The following is a 21832-nucleotide window of genomic DNA, read 5'->3' as shown; positions in this document are numbered from 1 at the left end:
TGTTAAAGTAGTTGTATGTTGTGTTTATTCTCTTCCTTCTGCAGGAAATTGATGGGAAGGCACTACTTTTACTGAGGAGTGATATGATAATGAAATATATGGGACTGAAGCTGGGGCCTGCCCTAAAGCTGTGCTACCACATTGAAAGACTTAAACAAGGAAAGTACTAGTCAGTGGAGATATCACAAATATGTGTGTTGTATCACACTAAGCTCTCAGGTTCACAGCCATTGCCTTTATTTGGAACTATTTTACTGATATAAGTCATGTTTACTTTTTGGAAGTGCTCTAAAAAAGTGATGACATGTTCAGGATAAAGAGGGGAGGAAAAAGCCCTGTATTACAGTCTAGCATTTTTCAAACTATTTTGGAAAGTTTGGGTGGAAGGACACTTGATCATACTTGGGGTGGACACGTCAGATCACAGTGCTCTGAATCCTGGAAAGTGTGTTCTCTGTTCCAGACTTAACTAATATGTTCATATTCAGAACCAAGATAGCTGAATCCCAAAGGAAAATAATAGAACAAACCAGCATCAGGTGTTAATAATTTTTACAGGGATGGCTGTAAACTTTTATATGGCAAGAAAATTCTAAAGATCTCATCTCTGTAGTAAATACTGTGTCTGGTACTTTAGCAGAGTAATACTCTAGTATATTATTCTAGATTATTCTTCCTAGATTTCCATAAAGGGAATAGCCATATGAATTGGTCGTGGGGGATAGAGGTGTGTAGAGGGAAGGGTTTTGGACAAGAGGGCTTAATGCAACTATAAGCTTTTATAAAGTGTGGTTATCAAGTCCTTTGTAAGTTATGAGGACAAATGTACCGTATATTGTTGATTTATGCAGGCAATAAATATTTCTGTTTCATGGAAGTGCATATTGGCTGTATAAACAGCCATTTTGGGGCAGACTGATTTAACTGGAACAATGCATCCACATTTTAAACATTCCATCTTTTTGCTGAGCTTGGCATGGATGTGTGTCCATGCTTTTTATAGATACTTGTGTATGTATTGGGGAATTACATACTATATATATATATACACAACAATATATACATACACACTGTACATATGTATTCATTTTTTTTAATGTGTACTTTGCACTGTGCCAGAGAGAACTGTACAACTTCTAGTTGTTTTGGGGTTTTTTTTTAACAAGTAAATTTAGTTGTGTAGTTCTTTCATATTCATTAGCATCTGTTTGCTTTGTTATCCATTCTTGGAGTCAGAAGGTGATAAACAATCAAAACATGGCTTTATTCATACAAGCAAGATCCCTGTACTATGCAATACTCTTGATTATTCATCTCTTAACTCTGAGCCATATATTCTGGTGTATTTCTGAAAAGACACATTTGGTTTCAGTGTTTTAGGCTTATTTCCTATAAGGAAGTGCTACTGTGTAACCAGTAAGTATTTTTTGGGGGTAAAATTGGTGCTGATTGTATAAGCTGCAAGACTGAATGGTGATAATGAAGCAGTTTATTGTCACTGCCAATTGTAATATACATCAGGGAGAAGAAAATATACTTTCTGTGTAGAAACTGAATGTACTGTATGTAATAGTGAAAGTGATAAAAGCTATTTGATAGGGAAGGTGTAGTCCTAAAATGGTAGGTTTTATTATATTTCTCACTGCCTTTTATGTGAACACATATACTATAAATGTATTTTTACAAATTCCTGTGCTGAAAATGCTTTGCTTTACCAATAGTCTGATACTTCTCAGGTTTCAGCAGAGATATTGCTGCAAAATAATAAATTTTGTGGCTCACAAGTGTCCATGTATTATGTTAGTTTGACTGCAACATAATTTTAATTTATCAAGTCATTCAGACTGTGGGAATTGTTTTTATTACTACATCATTAGACATGTGACACTAAAGGTTATCTATATTGATTTGTTTTGCATATCTTTTGTGGTGCATGTGTGCTTAGATGAATAATACAAGTATGCTGTTTATAGTAAGAAAAGGGCAGAGCAATGACTGGAGAAACAGAATATTTTCTCTTTGTGTTAGGAAAATACTGACTTGAGTGTTGATGTAACTATATGAAAGTTATCTATTGAGGAAAACATCATGACCCAAATGTTCAGTATACTGTTTGAGCCTTACTTCTTCCACACTATATTAATGCTGAATTTCAGAGTTCTGTAGTGTGAAAAGATCTCATGCGATTTAAGAGGAAGTAATTGAAAGCTGTCTTCATTTTTTTACACTGCCATTGCCATAAGAAAAGCAAAGTTTTGTGTTTGGCCTTTATGGAATGACATTTTTGTACATGGCACTATTATGGGTATAAGTATTTGTTCAAGGTTTTCTGTGCACCCATGTGCACTGTGATTACTGTGAATTTCACCATGTGCTATAGTGTGAGATTCAAGCATTCCAAGAGTTGTACGAGAGTATATTTTTTATTCTTTATTTTCAGTGGGATGTTCTTTATCTATCAACAAAAATAAAATAGTTTGTTCACTGTTGTAACTGTCCATTTTGTTTGCCATTGTGTGCATGTGTGAGCACTGTTTGCATAGGCAAAGGGGAGCTATCTCATCTGTCTTTCAGCAGGTTATGACAGTTCACATAATCATCTGATGTAAGGAAATTTTAATCAAAAGGGTAAGATCATTCCAACATTGTTTATCTGAAGCAATTGATGTTTGAACTTGGGTTGGTTTATGCTCTCAAAGCAACAACTTAGGAATATATTCAACTATGAGTTTTGTATATCGCATTTTGCCCCTTACAGCTTGTAGAACTCTCGTTTAACCACTGAGGGGAAGAGACTGTTAAAAACTGATTGGTCTGAGTTCAGATAAAGACCTGAAGTATTTTAAAACAAAGCAATTAATGGCAATAGGATTGAACTTCATATACTTCAGGCTTTCTTATTTCTATGAGACAGAACTCTGTTGTTGCAGTGGCTGTTTGCAGTGATGAGCCTGCGCTAGAGATGGAAGTTGAATGGGGTTAATGGGGGCCTCAAATCCTTCACAGGAAAAATATGGAACTTGGAAATTGGTAGTAACAATAGACCAGAGGCATTTTGCATCTGATCTTTGTCTCAAAGATACTGAATAGTTTTTAGTGCATATTTGACATAGAAGGCAAGATATACTCTCTTTGTTTCTGTGAGTTGCTTTTCTGTCTACAGTGGTTTGTTTGCCTGTTTCTGTGTCTTTCAGTTGTCTTGGGTGACATATTAAGATCTCTTCTATTTGAAATTAAAGTGCTGCCTAGAAGGGCTAGAAGCTCTCAAAATTATTGCCACAGAAGACCTACACAGTACTGAAATTGAACAGTGGCAGTGGTTGCATATTATGGTTACATGGCTGCATTTTTGGCAAGTTTTGTCATGGCTGTATACATGTTGCAGGACTCTTTCAGGAATGACAGTGACAAACAGCAACATCGTTATCAGTGTTGGTCCAGAGGATGAAGCATCTTCCCCTTTTTTGTTGCTTTTAGTAAAGGCACACAGTTTTTTACTTACAGTAGTAGACATTCAGCTGAATACTTCTATTTTATAGGAACTCTCTTTCTTTTCTAATCATTCATGCATACACTTTGCTCAGAAGCAATGTTAACCTTCTCTCTAATGACAGTTTAATGTGAGTCTGTGGATGTGATTGTGTATGCCCTGAACATGGTAAATAAATTCTACAGTTGAGTATTTTAAGTATTCCTGTATGGGAAAAATGAAGGTAAGTGAAGATGACTAAAATCTTGATGTTTCAACCTGCTCAGATGAAACGCCATGTTTCTTTGTGCTTCACTTTTCTCTAATTGGAGGTGAAATTCAGAGAACTGAAACATGGGTACCCTGCAGCTTATCTTGCTGCTTAGCTCAGAGGGCTTCGGTCTCCTTTTCATATCCATGTATTATTTCCACATCCCAGCTTAGGATCATGTTTCCGTTTAAATATGAGTAACTAATAAATTCTATTCATGTGAATCTATGCTGTAAATGGCTTTTAATTTAAATGGGCTGACATTCAGAACCAAGGAGTTAGAGCAGCCTAACTTGAAGCAGAGACTGGTACTCACCGTTTGAAGATAGTTTGTATTATACTATTTATTCTCTTTCCAGTTTGAGTTGTCTTTTCTGTTTCTTTTCTGTTCTGCCTTATCAAAAATTATCTTAAATCTGCTTGGCACTTTTGTCTAGACCACGTACAAAGCTTTTATGCATGGTTCTCTATACCAGTTGCTCTGAAATGATACATTTTTTAAAAGCTTTTTCTATAATAGACTTTAAATAGTAATTGAGTGTATAGAAGGCTATATAGAAAGCAATGCCACTGGGAAAACCAAAAACACTGCTCAGCCTAGTGTTTCAAATTAAATTTGGCAGGTTTTGTATCTACAGCTTGTTCTGTTTCTATGTTTGTCTTGCATCTGCTTGTATTTTGTTCTAAGTAAGAGTTTAAGATTGTATCACATAATCGAGGACTGGTTGAAGTCAAAAGGGACCTTTGGATGTCATCCACTCCAACCCCCATGCTCAGACAGGGCCACTTAGAGACAGTTGTCCCGGACTGTGTTCAGGTGGCTTTTGAATGTATCTACAGATAGAGACTCCACAGCCTCCATGGACAGGATATGCCATGGCTCAGTCATCCTCACAGTGTAAAAATGTTTCCTGATGTTCAGAGACAAAGCCCAGTGTTTCAGTTTGTGCTTGCTGTCTCTCGTTCTGCCACGGCACAGAGCCTTGATCTGTTCTCTTTTCACTCTCCTCTCAGGTATTTCTGTACATTGATAAGATCCCCCTTAAGCTTTCTTTTCTCCAGGCTGAGCAGTCCCAGCTCTGTCAGCCTGTCCTCAGCATCTTTGTGGCTCTTCAGCATCTTTGTGGCCCTTTCTTGGACTCTCTTCACTATGTCTCTGCCTCTCTTGTACTGGAGAGCCCAAAGCTCTCCACAGCCCTCCCGGTGCAGCCTCACTAGTGCTGAGCAGAGGGAAAGAATCTTCTCCTTCATCCTGCTGGCAACCCTCCTACTCAAGCAGCCCAAGGCACCATTAGCCTTCTTTGCAGCAAAGGCACATTTCTGGTTCATGGTCTACCCGGATGTGGTCACCAGGAGATCCCAGGTCCTTTTTCTGCCAAGCTGCTTTCCAACGAGATGTCCCCAGCACAAACTGGTGCCTGGGGTTGTTCCTCCGCATGTGCAGGACTTTGCACTTCCCATGATGAACTTCATGGAGCTTCTCTCCACTCATCTCTCCAGCCTCTGGAGGTCATCAGTAAACTTGCTGAGGATATGCTGTGGCCCGACATCCAGATCATTAATGAAGATGTTGAATAGTACTGGGCCCAGTATTGACCCTTGGGTACACCAGTCACCAGTGGCCTCCAACTTGACTTTGTGCCACTGATCACCACCTTCTTGGCCTGGCTGTTGAGCCAGTTTCCAATTCACTGTCTCTTCATCAGCTGCTCGTCTATGAGGATCTTCTGCCAAAGAGACACTGCCAAAGGCCTTCATCAAGTCTGGGTAGACAGTATCCACTGCTCTCTCCTTGTCTACCAGGCTAGTCACTTCATCATGGACGTTTATCAGGTTGGTCAAGCATGACTTCCTCTTGATGAAAATATGCTGACTGCTCCTGATGATCATCTTGTTTGTGTGCCTGAAAATGGTTTCTAGCAATAGCTGCTCCATCTCCTTCCCAGGGACAGAGGTGAGGCTGACTGGCTTATAGTTCCATGACTTCTGCTTTTTGCTCTTTTTCACAAGAGGAGTGACATGCATTTTCCTCTGGTCTTCAGGCACTTCTCCTATTCACCATGATTGATCAAAAATTAGGGGGAGTGGCCTCCCAGTGTCATCTGCCAGCTACCTTATGGGTGCATCCCATCAGGCCCCTTAGACTGATGCATGCCTGGTTTGCTGAAGCATTCCCTGACCTGATCCTTTTCCACCCAGGGTCTGTCTTTCTCACTTCAGCCTTTCCCCCCTAGTGTCTGGGCCCTGGGATTCCTGAAGGCTGATCTTGCTGGTAAGGGCTGAGGCAAAGCAGACATTCAGTACTTCAGCCTTTTCCATGTCCTGTGTTATGAGGTCCCCATCTCATTCTGCAGTGGGCCTGCATTTTCACCAGTCTTCCCACTGTCATCCATAGACTATAGCATATTTTAATGCAGTGTCATGTCACTTGGCATGTTTTACAAGTACATAGCAGCTTTTGTCTTTCATTGGCTAGCTAGTTACTTAATAGAGTAAAATGACAGTTTAATTCCAACACTAGTTGTGTAAATCTGTTTTTAAAATTATAGGCATCTTCATCTTTCAGCTGCTGTTTTTACTGAGCTGAAGCTACGTAGAGCTAGGCTGACTTGGTTGAATCAGAAAAGAAAAAGGTAAAGAAAGAAAGATGCCCTCGAGATCAATTGCAAAGGTCATATGTTCCTCCTTTCTTTTTTATTATATGTAAAACTATTGGAGTGAATAAAAAGTGCTCATTTGGAAGTGCCTAACAGTGATCCAGGGAGGCAGCAGCTGATTCCACTTTCATTTATGTGGTGAAATGGTTGCTGCTTCTTTCTCCAGTCTTGATTTTAATCTTTTGCTCTGTAAAGCTTCCCAACTAGGCTGTAATCCTGGGATCTTGTTCACCAACTGTCAGTGCTCCTATTGTTTCAAAGGTCATGCAGAGCCATTTTGAGACTTTATCTTAAAATCTGAATGTTCTGTTGTAAACTCACCAAGTTTTGAGTCTGCAACTATGAGACATTTTATTTTATTTTACAGTGAAAACTAAAGATATTTTTTTTAAAGTAGCAAAATACATATATTTTAAAACTTTCTCCCCTTGATGCTTTGTCCTAAATAAATTCTCATTACTGTATCTATGTAGCTGATGTGAGTCCTATATTCTATTTAGGTAAATAGGATAAAATGACCTAAAACATGCCATTCCATCGGGCCAGTAGGCTTTTAATGAATCATCTATCTCTGTCATAGCAGATCATTTTGATTAGCTGTGATTTGCCCATTTGAATCAGAATTAGCTTCCACCAGCTCCAGCATCTCCCAGTCCTGCTGTACAAGCTGATGAGTCTGTGCGAGCTGTTTCTCCTTCTAGCTTAATGGACCACTGCTAGTTTTATTTCAGCTTCCACTCCCTTCAGGGAAACTGTTCAGTGCTGATCGTCAGGGCCGCACACCTCTACTTCTTTTCTTTTTGAAATACATGAAAACATTTTCGTCCACAGAGATTCACTTTTCAGCTTCCAAAATCAAAAGCCCCTCCAGGACCAAGCAGCGTGAGCAAACAGATGCCAGCACAAGAGAAAAAGGAGGTTGCATCCCGTGTTGTGTGAACAGACGAATGTGAACAGATGTACAGCTTGAAGCTGGCAGAAACCCGCTCTGCCAATGGTTCCTTTCTAGTTGTGACAGCTGGAAGGAAATGAATACACCACAAAACCACCATGATAATTGCCATTACTCTGCATTGGCAGTCTCAGCATTGAGGTCAAGAGCTGGAAAGGCGAAGGCTCTTCTACCCTCCCAGGTGGAAGCTGAGGCAATCGGTGAGGCACTGGGGAAAATGCAATGAATGGTGGCACACCCTGGAAAGTCTTGTGTTCAAATGCACGAGACCATGATTCTAGTAGATTTCTGCCTTCCTCATATTTAAGTTTTTCAGCAGTTATGGAGCAACTATTTCCCTGAGCAATTGTGCTGATGCTCTCCAGACCCCTAAGCGTGGAGTTTTTAAACAAATCTGAACTCTTCTTCCCTCAACTTCCATCTCTCCAAACCAGTGCCGCTAAACAGGTCTTCCTCTTATTGGAGACCCTCTGTTTTGCATGTGTTCCTTACTCCTCTCTTCCTTACTCCTTACTCCTCCTTACTGTATTTTGAGAAATAAGGATTCTGCAGTTTGCTTGCTTGCTTAAATTCTGATGTATGTGCTAACTGTTGCTACTGATTTTTCTCCTTGCCTGGGAATATTGGTGGTACTTTGTAATGAACAGATGCCTTACACCTGGGCAGTGTTACTCAAGGTCTGGTCTACAAAATGCTTTTTCTCTCCATCAGTCTGTCTCTCTGTTTTTTAGTCCCTGTGCTTGCATGAACAAAGGGAGTGGGGAGGGAGAAATTAATAAACAAATGATCAGTTTTAGTCTGCTCTTGGTTTAGGCTTGTGCTTTAGGGGTGGGATACTAGATGGGTCATCATAAGGTACTTGCGACATAGTGCTTATTAGCCTCAATGGGCACTGGGGGGATGTTGAGGGAGGTTGGTTTTGGTTTTGGGGATTTTGTCAGTTTGTTGTGGGGTTTTTTTTAAGTGAATGCTGTCAGCAGTTCATTTATTTTCAACGAACCAACTCAGCCAAATGGTGCATATTACTTTCATACATGTTTGTGTTCATCATAGTGTATTAATTGTAAACTGTCTTTGGCTGGGTGGTGTTTGACTACAGGAAAGTAACAGGTTGGGCAAAGTTTAAAAGTTTTGAAAGAAAACAGATAATGGAAGCCTGGGATGAGTGATAAGGCTTGTGTGCAATAAACAAGAGAAGGAAAATATATGGAGAATGAAGTAATGGGAAATCAGTCAAAAGAAAACCAGGTGGATATACTAACTTAAACTGTTTCAGATTTGGATATTGAGTCATAACTGGTGTCTTTTTCATTGAGCTGGGAATTTAAAGAGGAAAGTTGGAGATGAACATTTTGCATCATGCTAGGGCTATGAAGTATCTTACCTTGATACAGTATCATCTGAAAACATGGACTGGCTCCTTGTAATTCCCTACCCAATTCATCTCTCTGTTCTTATATTGTTTATTCCTGATAGAATGAGCTACAGTTACCAACTCCCTCTTGATGTGATTTCATTTAAAGCCAGAACAATCAAAGAGCTCAAACCTAGGAATACAGGATTTGATTTAATTCCATATAACTTTATGTCTTCATACCATAGTTGGCTGGGCTCTCTCTCACTGTAGTCCATGGAGAGCCAACTGACTAAGTTGAGGGTATGAGTTATCTGACCAGATACCAACATCTGCTTTACAAAAAGTTGAATAGCACTCTTGACACTATTGGTTTTATTGACTAGATTTCCAGTACCTGTCACGGGAGCCTTGATACCCATCTCAATTAACTTCAGCATGTGAGAGAACTCCCCACATAAAGTGCTCTTTGCTGCAAATAAGATAGAACAATCTTCTTGCTTAAGGCCTTTATTGAAAGGACTCAAATTTATTTTGCGGTCCAAAAAGCCAACTGTGTCCTGGGCTGCATCAAAAGAAGCACAGACAGCTGGTTGAGGGAGGTGATTTCCCCCCTCTGCTCTGCTCTTGTGAGACCCCACCTGGAGCACTGTGTCCAGTTCTGGAGTCCCCAGCATAAGGACACAGAGCTCCTGGAACATGTCCAGAGGAGAAACAATGAAATGATCAGAGGGCTGAAGCACCTCCCCTATGAAGACAGACTGAGGAAGTTGGGGTTGTTCAGCCTGGAGAAGGGGAGGCTCCAACACAGCAACCTTCTAATATGTGGAGGGGGCCTACAAGAAAGCTGGGGTAGGGCTTTTTATGTGGGTATGTAGTGAGAGGACAAGGGAAAATGGTTTAAAACTTGAAGAGAGGAGATTTAGGTTAGACATTAGGAAGAAATCATTTAATTTGAGGGTGGTGAGATACATGCACAGGTTGCCCAAGAAAGCTGCTGCTGCCCCCTCCCTGGAAGTGTTAAAGGCCAGGCTGGATGGGGCTTTGAACATCCTGGTATGGTGGGAGGTGTTCCTGCCCATGCAGGGGGGTTGGAGCTAGACAGGCTTTTAGGTCCCCTCCAACACAAACCATTCTATAATTCTATGCTTCACTCCCAATGTTAATCTTCTGAAATTGTCCTGACATCAACGTTATTTCAGTTATGGCTCTGTAGCACCCTTGTATCATCATGGTTGACCAGTGAAGGGTCTCTGAAAGGCAGGCACACACTCTATTATGTTACACTGTGCTCTATGGACCAGACTTTAAAGGTACTTAATTTGAAACATTATTTAAAGAATGAAAAATCTACCTGATTTATAACTGTGAATGCAGCTTGGGTTTTTTCCTCCTCAATAAACAAGAAATGACTTGTGTATCAGAAACCTCAAAAATTAATAGCTTTGTCATGCTTACTAATGGGACTTGTAGGGGTTTTCTTGCAGTATGTAAGCTCCAGAAAGGAGGACCTCCTTGTTTTGTGTCACAGCGAGATCCCTTTGGTCTGTGAGCTGCCTGACTAGGACAAAACATTGCCTATCTTCTATTCTTAAGCAGAGAAAAATGGGATGTGGTGGGAAGGATGACATTGAAACAATGCAGAATATGTGGCCATTTTGAGACAGCTGTGGGCTAAGGAACATAAGTAATCCCAGGAGCAAGAGGGGGGGGGGGGCAGGCACAGCCTGACACAGGGATGCAATGTGTCTGTTACCACTGCTTCACTGCAAGCGTGCACATCTTAGCAGTGAAAACTAATGTTTTACCTGGGAAATAGTGCTCCCTTTCAGATATTTGATCAGATTGTATCCTGCTGTTTGCTCTTTTAATTTCCCCCTCTTAGTTTGAGTATGCTGTAGTAATTTCGGTACCAGGATAATATGCTATTATTCTAGGAAAGCTTGGGGTATATGGGCACAAAGCAGTGCTAAATAGTTTAGCCATTAGTAATTTTTCCCTCCAAACATGAAGAATTGTTTCAGATGGTTCAACAAGAGAATGGATTTTCCTAGCAGGGTTGTGATACCAGTATTTTAACAACTGTGGAAAATGTGTTTTCCTCACTAAAATTAGGGGATTTCCTTGTGTATGTAGGACTGAGTATTTTGAAATGCAAACTTCAGCGTTTAGATTATATGGTATAGTCTAAGAGAAAAAACAACTGTAGATGAGAGGAGGGTGAAGCATTGGTTAAAAAAAAAAAAAAAAAAAAAAAAAAAAGTGGAAGGTGAGGGAAAAAAAGCAAGCTGCACAAATTAACATTATTAATGTCAGGGTGGCAGGCTGGCTTTATTCAGGCAGGCAGGCAGGGACCAATCCCAGCCAGAAGAAAACAAGGGTTTGGCCTGAGCTCTTCAGCATGTTTTATAAACTTGAGCACAAAAAGAAACTAAAACATCTGGCACCAGGATATTATGCAATGTTGTCTTATGCTGTTTTCATTGTCTAAGGTTCTTCGTGAGAACTGTTAACAAGTCACTTATTGTTGTTGGATTGGTGTCCTGAGGTACCTCTGTGCAAGTGAAGGGGCACAAACTTCCCCAAATCTATCCCTTCAGCATTTGGCAGCCCCTTCTATGCCAGCCAGTTTCCCCTGAAAGCTTTTTGCATGCCAGAAGTGAGGGAAGCTGCTCAGTGAGCCCCTGTGGGCCAAATCTCTGCAGAAAGACACAAGGTGGTGTCATCATCCCAGAGGTTTGGGTGGGGGGATGGCTCAGAAATTGGGTAGAAAAGGTTAAAAAAGAAAAGTTGGCACAGATCAGGAGATTGCCACGTCAATTATACAGTGGATAGGAGCGTGGGTGGTAAGAGAGCCTTGGTCACACGTGTTACTTCATGCCTGGGATATGCAGAAATGGGTAGCTTCGGTGTTCTCCTTCCCTTTCCTGCCCCTTTCCGTCAGGTTGGATTTGCTGTTGCTCATCCCTGTCACCTGCTATGCCAGGGCAGGAGCAGGAAGGCCACACTGCCTTGCAGACACAGTGTGTGTGAGGTTTGATGTACATTCCCCCCCTCCAGCTCTTGCTTTTCAGCTGCCTTCAGCCTCAGACAGCCTTACCCTCACAGTGCTCAGTGCTCACCTTTCTTCTTGCTCCTGCTAAGCCGAGTGGCCTCAGAGCCTTGTCTTTGAAGCTGACACCTTCCTTTTCTCCAGCTGTCATCTGCTTTTGGCCAAAAGCCACAGCTTTCCTTCCCTTGATTCTCTGGCTGGCTGCTCGCTACCTTTAATAAAGGTGTCATGCTCACAGGCCTGGAGGTGGCTCTTATCTCAGCTTCCACTGCCAGCTTTCAGCTCCCCCTTCTCCACCTTTTACTTGTGCTCATAACTGTCTCCATCTCGCCTGACTCCCTGTCTTTTGTCTCAGCCTAAAAACTGCCCCATCCAGGTCTGTTCTCTGGCTGGCAAACTGCTCATTCTTCTGGATCCTTTTCTATTGGTAACAGCAAACCCCGTGTGCTGAAGCCTTAGCAGTGTTCCCAGGGCCGTGTCTTGGGCAGCACGGGGGAAGGGACTGACTGCCCACAGGTGCTGGGTGGAGTGGTGGAGCTGCCACCAAGGGGAAGAGCTCCAGACTGGTGGGTCTGAGCTCTTCAACCCCTGAGGCTGCCATGCACCATGGTCTTACTCTGAGAGATGCCCTGATTAATCTGAGAGTTGCAGCTCCTCAGATTCAGTGTCTGGCTTCTTGCTTGATGGGGTAAGACAGCAGAGGGAAAAGTCACCTGCCTTCCAAAACCCTCTCCCCCACTACCTAATAAAAACCCACACCCAAAGCCCCAGTAAAAGGAAGCTTGGGGCCAACAAGGGTTACCCTCGTGGGCTGGCAGCACTCCTCTCTCTACCTTGCATACGCCCATCACTGTAAAACATCTTTCTCCTACCATTACAGCTTAATGACTTTCCCTTCAACTTCACAAGAGGTATTAATGTCTCCATTAACAGCCACCAGCAATGGAAGTTCTATTTATCCCAAGTGCAGTTCCACATCCTTCTCCTCATGCGGAAGTTTCAGAAGCAGTTAAAATGTAGCCTTGTAGAAAATTAATGACCCTACATTCAAAATCTGTAATTGCTGCGAGTGGTGAGGAGGAGGTGAGAGTGCTGCATCTTGGTGTAATTAAGTACCTTGGTCTGTGGCTGCTTCTCCCCCATGCCAAGGGATGTAGGATTCATGCTTCACATGCGAGGAATGGCAGGAAGCAAGTGGTCCTTACTTAAGTGTCATTTGCCCAACAGAATTAAGCATCAGGAGAGGTGCCAGTGTGTGGCTCTTCTTCCCATGGCACAGCCATGAAGGCTGGGATTGTGTGAAAGGGTAGCAGGGGAGGGAGCACGAGCTGGTCTAAGCCTTCCTGGAAAGATGCTTTTTAGAATATGGCCCCTGCCCTTGCAATGTAAGCAATGCAAAAGCCAAATGGTGGGGTGGGTCCATCATTTCTAGTGTCTCCAGCCTTTCTTGCCTTTCGGGGGCATTGATGACCAGCAGCACTTGGCAGCTTGACCCCTCTGGACACAGCTCTGTAAGGCCCAGAGTGGTCCTGGGGTGATGGCAGGTGGGGATATTAGGATGTTTGGAGCCTGCTCTGTTTTTCCTCAACCTTGTTTCAGAGAAAAGGTTGCAGCTACTCTTAGAAAAGCCTGGGGGAAGATGCATCCGTGTGGCTGCTGGTCTGGTCTGCCTTTATAACTGGTACCAGCTGGCTTCAAACTGAATTAGTCACCTGTAGGCAGTGGGTGTTCTGACAATACTTGTATGGGTTTATAATGGCACAAAGCTGATTTAGCCTAATTTGTTGTCAGGGTTTCTGGGGCCTGTGGTCTAAATTCAGTTAAAACCAAGAACTGTGTGCAGAGCAGGCTGGGAGGTAGCCTGGGCACTGGACATGGGAGCACTCACAGCCCTTGGGAAAGGCCTGCAAAGGAAGGAGAGGAGGGCAATCCTCGGCCCCTGCAGCCAGGGTTACTGATGGGCACTGCTATGCCTGTTGCAGGTGCCCTGTGGCTGGCAGGAGGGGTGTGCAATGTCTGGACACCCTCCCTCTGCCTCCTGAGGGTGCTGCAGGGGGTGACGCTTGCACAAGGATGGTGGGGATGGGGGTGGTCAGTGCAGCAGATGTAACCACCACTGTGAGAAGCACATTCTTAGACAAAACAAACAGAGAAAACCAAACCAGAAACTTTTTTTGAACCTTCTTCTGTCAACTGTGAAATAAAAATAACAGTAGCTAATGCTGTGAACTCCTTCTTTTTAATCTGGTATAGCCCTGGGGAAAATCAGATTTGCAGATTTTTGACACTCAGGAATGGGCCCAGCTGAAACAGAGTGGGACAGTGACAACGGGGATGACCGTCCCAAGGGATGTTGAAATCCTGAGCCTCTGCACTGCAATAGCCAGAAGATGACACATTTCATCAGCCCAGTTTCTTGGAAGGAGCAAAACCAAATAGCAGAATATTTTCAATTAAGAAAAAAAGTATTTTAAAAAATACAATCAGATGACTAAGCATTAATGAATCCATCAACACATTACACTTTTCTGAACACTCTCAGTTTTGCCAGCTTTGGGAAAAATAAAAGGCCTTAAAAATACTTAAAAAGCCAAGAGTTTGACTGAATATGATGCTGTGCTTATGTGAAAGTCTCCAATGTACATATTAAGCAGGAGGGCACCAATCCTTCAGACCAGTAAAAGAGCAGCAGCATGCGTCTTCTGCATAGTGAATTGATGTCTGTTGCCATCAAAAGTTTCAACAGATTTCAGAATGACAGGATTACACTTCTAACCCTCAAGCTGCTCCTTTGGGCAACTCCTAGTTGCATGAACAACTCCAAAAACTTTCCCAAAACTGTCCAAGAGAAGTCTTGGAAGTAGCTTGGCTGCAGCTAGGTAAAGGAAGGGACAGCTAGCATCTAGGCACATCCAGCTGCTAGGTTTACAATGGCTTTTTTTTTTTTTTATTCAGGCTATGGGAACGTCATTTCAAACATCAAAAAATAGTGTTGCTGCTTAGCAGGTGTCGTCACACAAAGGCAGCGCCCCCCAAAAATTATTCTTTTCCTCTCATGTTTATTCTTCCATTGGGATGCGTTTTCACAAGTGAGTTGGGTGAACTTAAAAGCCAACACAGAATGATGCATCTCCAGCTCATTTCCATACACAAGTGCAAAACTGTAACCTACCAGAACTTTTAATTGTACAGTCACATTTCTCTGTTGCCTTGGGTGACTTGGGCACTGCTGGGTGATAAATTTACACAGTTCTGCTCTTTCATGTGCACTGATTTCAACCCTCAAATAAAGTTTGAAATCTTACAATGAGCAACTTTTCCATGTATCTGTAGTCATGCTGGAAAAATTATGTGCCTTTTCCTTCTCCTCCTGCTGCCCAGCAACTAAATTCCCCTGAATTTTAGGCTTCTCTTTTGTTAAATGACTGCTAATGCTTTAGATTTTAAGCTGGTTTTGTATGGGTCTCTTGCAATGAAGCTGGCATTAGGTGTGTACTGTGCTTTACAACTCTCTTGCTCCTCTGGAAGCTCATCTGGGCACCTCCTGAGAGGCTGTTGTGACAGCCTCTATATACTATGGGATAGTATAATTTTTCTTAGCCTGTTTTTTTGGGTTTTTTTTCCCTAACGTTTTAGGCTCATCACAATTCAGTTGCGGCACTGTACAGTTTACAGACTTTTTGTCAAACCTCCATACACTGAGAGCGATTCAGAAAGGACAAAAAATGCTGCAACCAATCAGCACGTACAAACATTTATTTTGAAATTTCCATTCCGACCGTTATGAAGAATTACATCATCAAAGCACTTTATGGCAGTGAAAATAGCTCTTACCCCTCTGACTCATCCATTACTCCATTAAAGCTGCAAAATGTGCAATTTGCTTGAAAAATAGGTTGCTTTTTATTCAGTTTCCCATGAAAAGTCAAAATTTGATAACAAAAAAAAAAAAAGACCAACAACCCAGCTTATAGGGACTCTACATCTGATCCTCTCCCCCTTCCCCCAAAAATAACTTACAAAGATAGTTTAAAGTTTTAAATGAGTTTAAAACCAAGTGCATATTTTTTATTATTTTTTTCCCCTCTTCTTCTTCTTCTCATAATAATCTTAAAATTCTAAAAACCCATAATTTACTTTCTTGGAAAAAAGGCAGCGAGCCGTTGCTTCTTGATTGGAAGAATATGTATCTCCGGCGAGTTCATTTTCTTTAGCTTTACACTCCTGTTTTTGACGGGTTTCCTGAGGGCCTCGGCGCTGTCCCGGGGCTCAGGCGGGCTCTTCACGTCATAGCACTGCAGCACTGAGTCCTGGGGCAGGTCCCTTTTGAAGGAAAAGTTTTTGGTGGAGACCCCCGAGAGGCCCTTGATCTTGCCGCAGAAGATGGTGGGCACGGCGTCCTTGACGGAGACGATGACTTTGGCTGTCTGCGAGGTGCTGACGATCTCGATGTTGTTGCCGGCCTTGGGCTCGCAGCCCGCCCTGCCCGCCTGCTCCACCAGCCACTTCTGTGGCTGCCTCAGCAGCTCAGCTGGACCACCGCCTGCCCCCCTGCCCTCCGTCTTGCCCGACACCTCCTGGGGCTTGCAGGAGGCAAAGGAGGCAGCCGGGACAGGGAGCTTGTCCGGCGTAGGGTGAATGCCGGCCTCGGTGGCGGTGGGGACGGCACCAGCAGCCTCCCCGAGGGGCCCACCCGGCTTGCGGCAGGAGGCTAGAGACAGGTCCAGGGCCCCGTCCTCGGGTGGTGGCGGCGGCGGTGGAAGAGCCTCGCTGGCCCGGGGTGCGGGCGACCCTTTCATGGAGAGGTCCAGGGCTTCGTTCTCGCCGCCCATCTTGATGACAGTGTGGCGGCTCAGCTGGGGAAACTCCCGTGGGTGGAGGAGGTCGAAGGGCTTCGTCTCCTCCTTCTCCATGGGGGTCTGTGTCCCCTTGCAGGAGTTGGGAGTGAAGAGAGGTGGCTTGGGTGGGTCAGGAGCTGCCTTAGCCTCAGCGCCATGGGGCACGGGGATGGGGACGGGGATGGGGATGGGGACAGGGACAGGCAGGGGCACGATGACAGGGTAGGGCACCAGGAGCGTGGCGGGGGGCACCAGTGGGGAGAGGGGTGAGGTGAAGGCCTGGGGTGGGAGGGCAGCGTAGTCGGGTGGGGGCTGGCAGGGGTTGGAGCCCAGGGCACCCTGTGATGGGAACAGGTCCTGAAGGACAGCGGCAAACCCCGGCGTCTGAAAGACGGAGGGCAGGACGGGCTCCTGGGCTTGGCCAGAGGGCTTGGGGTCCAGGAGCTGAGGTTGCCCAACGGGGGCAGCAGCGCCGGGGAAGAGGCCTGTGTGCAGGGGGCTGTTGGTGCAGGTAGCACCCGGAGGCAGCACCAGGGGTGAGTTCAGGTGCTGGAAGACATGCTGCTCCAGGAGGACAGGCAGCGGGACGGGGCCCTGGGTGGTCATGACGTAGGGGGTGGCAGCGTTAGTGGCCGGCATCTGTGGAGCGGCACTGCCAGCGACCTGGAGGTGGATGGGCAGGACAACTGGGCTGTCCCCCAGGCAGATGGGCTGCAGCACGGTGGCTGCCACCTTCAGGGCCACCCCGCTCTGTGACTCGGCTGGTGGCGTCAGGATGGAGGGCGCAGGGACGGTCACCAGTGGGGACAGGGCTTTCTTCATCAAGTCGGCTGAGTTGATGTTCCAGGCCTCTGCTGTGATCAGCTGGGCCACTCCGTTCTCCAGCTTGTTGTTGGCCATCGCTGAGGGCGAGTTGGTGACATCCATGGGCAGGTTCGGGGCATCCTTGTAAAGCTCCTCCATGCTGCAGGGCTTCTCAGGCTCTGCCGATGCCGCCTCTACATTGCCGTCAGCGGGATCCGCGGCGGCTCCGGGCTGCCAGGAGCATCGGCATGGACATAGTTTGACCTGCAAACCAGAAACATATTTTAGGCACTGCATAAATCTCCTCGTTAAAATAATATTTGCAATTGCCTTTAAAGACCCCATCGCCAAGGAAAAGCCATTAAACATTTCCATGCTTCAAGCTAACGACTCCGTAATACAGTGTAGTATTTATACAGAGATGCTAGATATACATACATCTGTGAGTGTTGTACGAAGAGTTTTGAGGAACTTATATTTAGCCATAAACACAGATAATTTAAAAGGCCTTGAGGGCTGCCTGCAGCCAACCCCCAGCCACTCCAGCTCCAGAACGAAGCCTGAAACCAGCACTTGGGCCGTCCATTTCACGTTTTTAAACAAAGCTTCACCTAACGACAGTGCACAGCAGAGCTGAGCAGCAGTGTGCTGTTTTAACTCAACAGAAGCCCCAAGACCAAACATTTCTAAAAATATTGGGGCTGAGAAATGTTCTGCCATGGGCAAAAGCTTCTCCTCCTAAAATACTTGTCTTTCTTTTGTCCCATCAGGATTTACTAAAGGTGAGCAGGGTGAGAGCCACGCACTGTGTACAGCACCTCTGAATCTGCTGTCTCTGGGCCAAGGAGCAAAGCCAAAGGAAATTCCAACATTGGCTCCACCAGTGCTAGATAGAGATGGCCATTTGAACCAGGCACCTGAGTCACTGAGCCACGATACATAAAAAACAAAAAAATTAAAGCAACTTCAAATTTATTTTCACAGCAGAGCCCTTTATATTAACCAAGAAAATCACCATTAGAAAAGGGCAGAGATGGTTTCCTTTTGTGACTGTGGTGAAATTTGCAGCCTATTTCCTAAAAAGATCAACATGTCCTTCCCCTGAAAATGAAAGCAGCAAACTAACAGTGCTGTGCATCCATTTATTCAGATGGATAAATAATTTCCACTCTGTGAGCTGCTGCTGGCAGACTTTGGCTGGGCTCTGGCAGCTCTGCCTGGTGCTGCCTGTGCCTCTTCCCAAGTGTGCACTGCATCCTGCTGTAGTAATAATCACCATGGAAACTTGTCTGGTTTAACCCTGTTACCATGGGAAAGCACCGGAGCACCCCAAATTTACATTTTTCACCTGCATGCAGCTGAATCCTGACGGAAAAAACGTGTGCCACAGCGGCTGCCCGGCTGGCTGGGCTGGTGGGAGTGAGGACCTGCCCTGCAGCCCAGGGGCACGCTGGTGCTGGGATGACAGAGCAGTGCTGCTCCAAAATTGGATGGGTGAGGAGTCCCATCCTGTGTCTGAGAGCACATGAAGAGCTCTGGCACTGAAAGGAATTATTTGCTCTCACAGATGTTTGTAGGAACGACAACCCTGCAAACTAAGAGAGGACAAGGAAAAGGCAGAGGGGTGGGGGGGATAAGGGGGGCGGAAGCAAACCCTGTGAACAGAGGGTAAAAAATGGCCCATGCAGGGAAGCGGGAAATCTCCCAAGTCTCTCCTGAGACCTGTAAATCCTTGGACTTGGCAGTGAGATGCCACAGAGTGCAAGACTACAGAAATGTCGGGAATTAATAGTGGAGGCTGGGTGGGTAAAATGCTAATAATTTATCATGCGTGTTTGCATTCTTAAAAAGGATTTAAAAAAGTAAACAGATGAGTCATTTTTTTCCCCCTCCTGCTACTGGCTCAAGGAGGACAATTTGGGTTTCTCTCATCTCATGAAATCTTCTGCAGAAAACACTGACACAGGGTTGAGGGTTTTTTTTGTTTGTTTCCTCTTGCAGCCTCAGCTGAGACAGATTACAGGCAGGCAGAGATGTCCAAGCACCAAAAAACAAGAGCAAACCCCAAATCCTTTATTCAGAAAGTGACAAGTATTGGTACTAAAAAAAAATCAGATGAGTCTTATTTTAAGAAAAGAAAAAAAAAAAAAGAAAAGCAATGGTTTCTAAAAATAAACACAATGAGGAGACTGCTCAGCAGATTCAAGATGGAAAAAAAAAATAGACATTCAAGAATAAAAAAGCTATTTTCTGCTGCTCTTACATAATCTCTCCCTCCCTGCTTTTAAAATGACCATTTTAAAACCCTGTTGTCTCTGCAATGTACACCAGCATCTCTGCTTCTCCAGCTGCTGCAGCCCAGCCCAGCATTTTGCACATGGCACTGGCTCTTCCCCACATTTCTGTTTGCTTGAGAAGCGTGAGATCGTGGTGTTTTTGCAGGGAATTAATGACCTGGCAGGGACAGGAAATGACCCCCTGTTCCCCTGGCAAGCCCATTTAACATTGAGAAATAGAAAAATTAAGAAAAAAATTATGCTGCATAAGAGACTTGAGGGACTAGCGTTCTGTACGGATCCATGGAGAGAGACAGATCACTACTGAAGATGAAAGTATAAAACATCATAAAATCCCCCCATCACTGCTTTGAAAGGTGACAGGGCTGGAGGCAGAGGAAATATCTAGATGAGGGCAAAAGGAGCTCATCTATCACCATCAGGCACCTTGAAGAAATGCCTCTGGGGTTGGTTGTTTTTTGTTTTTTTTTTTTAATGCATAGTAAAATACTGTTTTCCACACCAAATCTTATATGTCTCTGAGATCTACAAATACAGCACTGAAAGTGCTACTGTCACTACTGGTGGTCCCACACTGCCTCTGGAAGGAAGGAGAAGGAGAGAAAGGTGAGGTACAGCCCAAGTTTATAGAGTTGGGGTGAGGTTTTACCCTCTAACCTTTCCTAGGTGGAAGCATGTCTTTCTGTACTACCAGTGGCCCTAAAATAAATAAATAAACAAACAAATAAATAAATATATGTATACACTTAAAAGTATTTCACAGTCCTGCCCATGACCTGCAGCATGGCAGTAGGTGGCTGCCAGGCACGAGTGGAGTCAGAGCACAGCACTGCACCCTGTAAAGCAATTTCCAGTTTCACCCAAGGGGCAATCCCAGAGCTGGTAAACGTGTTTTACACTGAACACCTATTATCAAGGTCAGTAAGCAGACAGAGTGAAAAGGATCCAAATCTCCAAGCCTCAAAAGAGGAAATGTTTGAAGGTCTGGGATCAAGATACAGTTTGAGGTTGTCCAAAGAGGTGTTTCATAGTTCCTGGGCTCCTTTTTGATACTATGGAGACAGAATATGTGGTACAAAACCTTAAGTCAACATAAAGATGACTTTAACTGAAGTAGACTGTCCATGTTGGCATACTAACAGCAACAGCTATCTTATATTTATTCATTAATAAAAATCAAGCCAAAGTATGTGCTGGGTTTGTTGGTTTTTGGTTTTTTTTAAATTATTATTATTATTTTGTTTTGTTTTTTGTTTTGTTTTGCTTTTTAGGATTGCTGCTTTACTGCACATAAAATGTTCAGAATTACCCCTTTTTTCAAAACAAGTTTTATGTACCTAATAAACACGAATGAAGGAAATATAATTCAGTTAAGTTTCCTCTGTCTACCACACCTCAGTGCTGGAAAATTCAATTAATTTCTCTTTTCCTACTTATCTATTTAATATTTCATTTGCTGTTTGTTTTAACTGAAAAGAGGCTTGCAACACTGAAAAGAGCCCTATTGTAAATAACCCGGGCTTTCCCACCGGGGTGCTGATAAGAGTTAAGTTCATGGCACTATGCAATGATGTGTGTAACTGTACAGGAAATGGTGTGTTAGCTATAAAGAAACGCCATGAAAGGGGTGGTGATAACTCTAGCTTATTTTTTTTATCTCCTGCTGATGGCTGTGCAACAGACTTCTCTCTCTCAGGGCTGTTGCATGCATTCCTGTGGGGCTGCAGCAGTGCCCCATGCACAGCTATCCCCACACCCTGCGTGCTCATCCATACCGTGGCTTACACCTCACTACAGACACAGAATTAGACATTTGCACATTATACCCTGCATGCTACAGGAAGGGTCTCAGGTGCTCCCTTTATGGAATGCCCTGCTCACTATCTCCTACAAAATTTGGGTTTCTTTTCAGTATAAACAAAGTTTCAAACCCAAAACAAAATAAGAAATCTTGACTTAATAGAGCTGCTTGGGGAAAAAAAAAATAAAATTATGGACGGATTTAAACTTCAATGTTTTGTCAAAACTTGCTGCTTGCTGTCACTGATCTTCCAGCAACATGTTTGATTTTTGTTCTGCAGAAGCCCATTAATAAGGGCTGTGGTGACAGCATCCCCTAAGAGGACACCCCAAAGCCC

General features: G+C 43.9%; 2 protein-coding genes across 5 annotated transcripts in view; one reads left to right on the top strand and one right to left on the bottom strand.

Annotated features, from left to right (window-relative positions):
* Nucleotides 1-2498, top strand: part of SCML2 (Scm polycomb group protein like 2) — a 74155-nt gene extending 71657 nt beyond the window's left edge. For all 3 annotated transcript variants that reach the window (XM_071749071.1, XM_071749055.1, XM_071749062.1), the window contains exon 14: nucleotides 45-2498. In XM_071749071.1, the coding sequence (XP_071605172.1) occupies nucleotides 45-170 (126 nt within the window). In that variant the 3' untranslated portion in view covers nucleotides 171-2498. The remainder of the gene's footprint in view (nucleotides 1-44) is intronic.
* A 12995-nt stretch (nucleotides 2499-15493) lies between these two features.
* RAI2 (retinoic acid induced 2) overlaps nucleotides 15494-21832 on the bottom strand; it is a 45129-nt gene continuing 38790 nt past the window's right edge. For both annotated transcript variants that reach the window (XM_071749032.1, XM_071749040.1), the window contains one exon: nucleotides 15494-17661. In XM_071749032.1, the coding sequence (XP_071605133.1) occupies nucleotides 15889-17661 (1773 nt within the window). In that variant the 3' untranslated portion in view covers nucleotides 15494-15888. The remainder of the gene's footprint in view (nucleotides 17662-21832) is intronic.

Source organism: Heliangelus exortis, chromosome 1 (assembly GCF_036169615.1).
Source record: "Heliangelus exortis chromosome 1, bHelExo1.hap1, whole genome shotgun sequence".
NCBI classification, from domain to species: domain Eukaryota; kingdom Metazoa; phylum Chordata; class Aves; order Apodiformes; family Trochilidae; genus Heliangelus; species Heliangelus exortis.
This window is presented reverse-complemented; position numbering and strand designations above follow the sequence as displayed.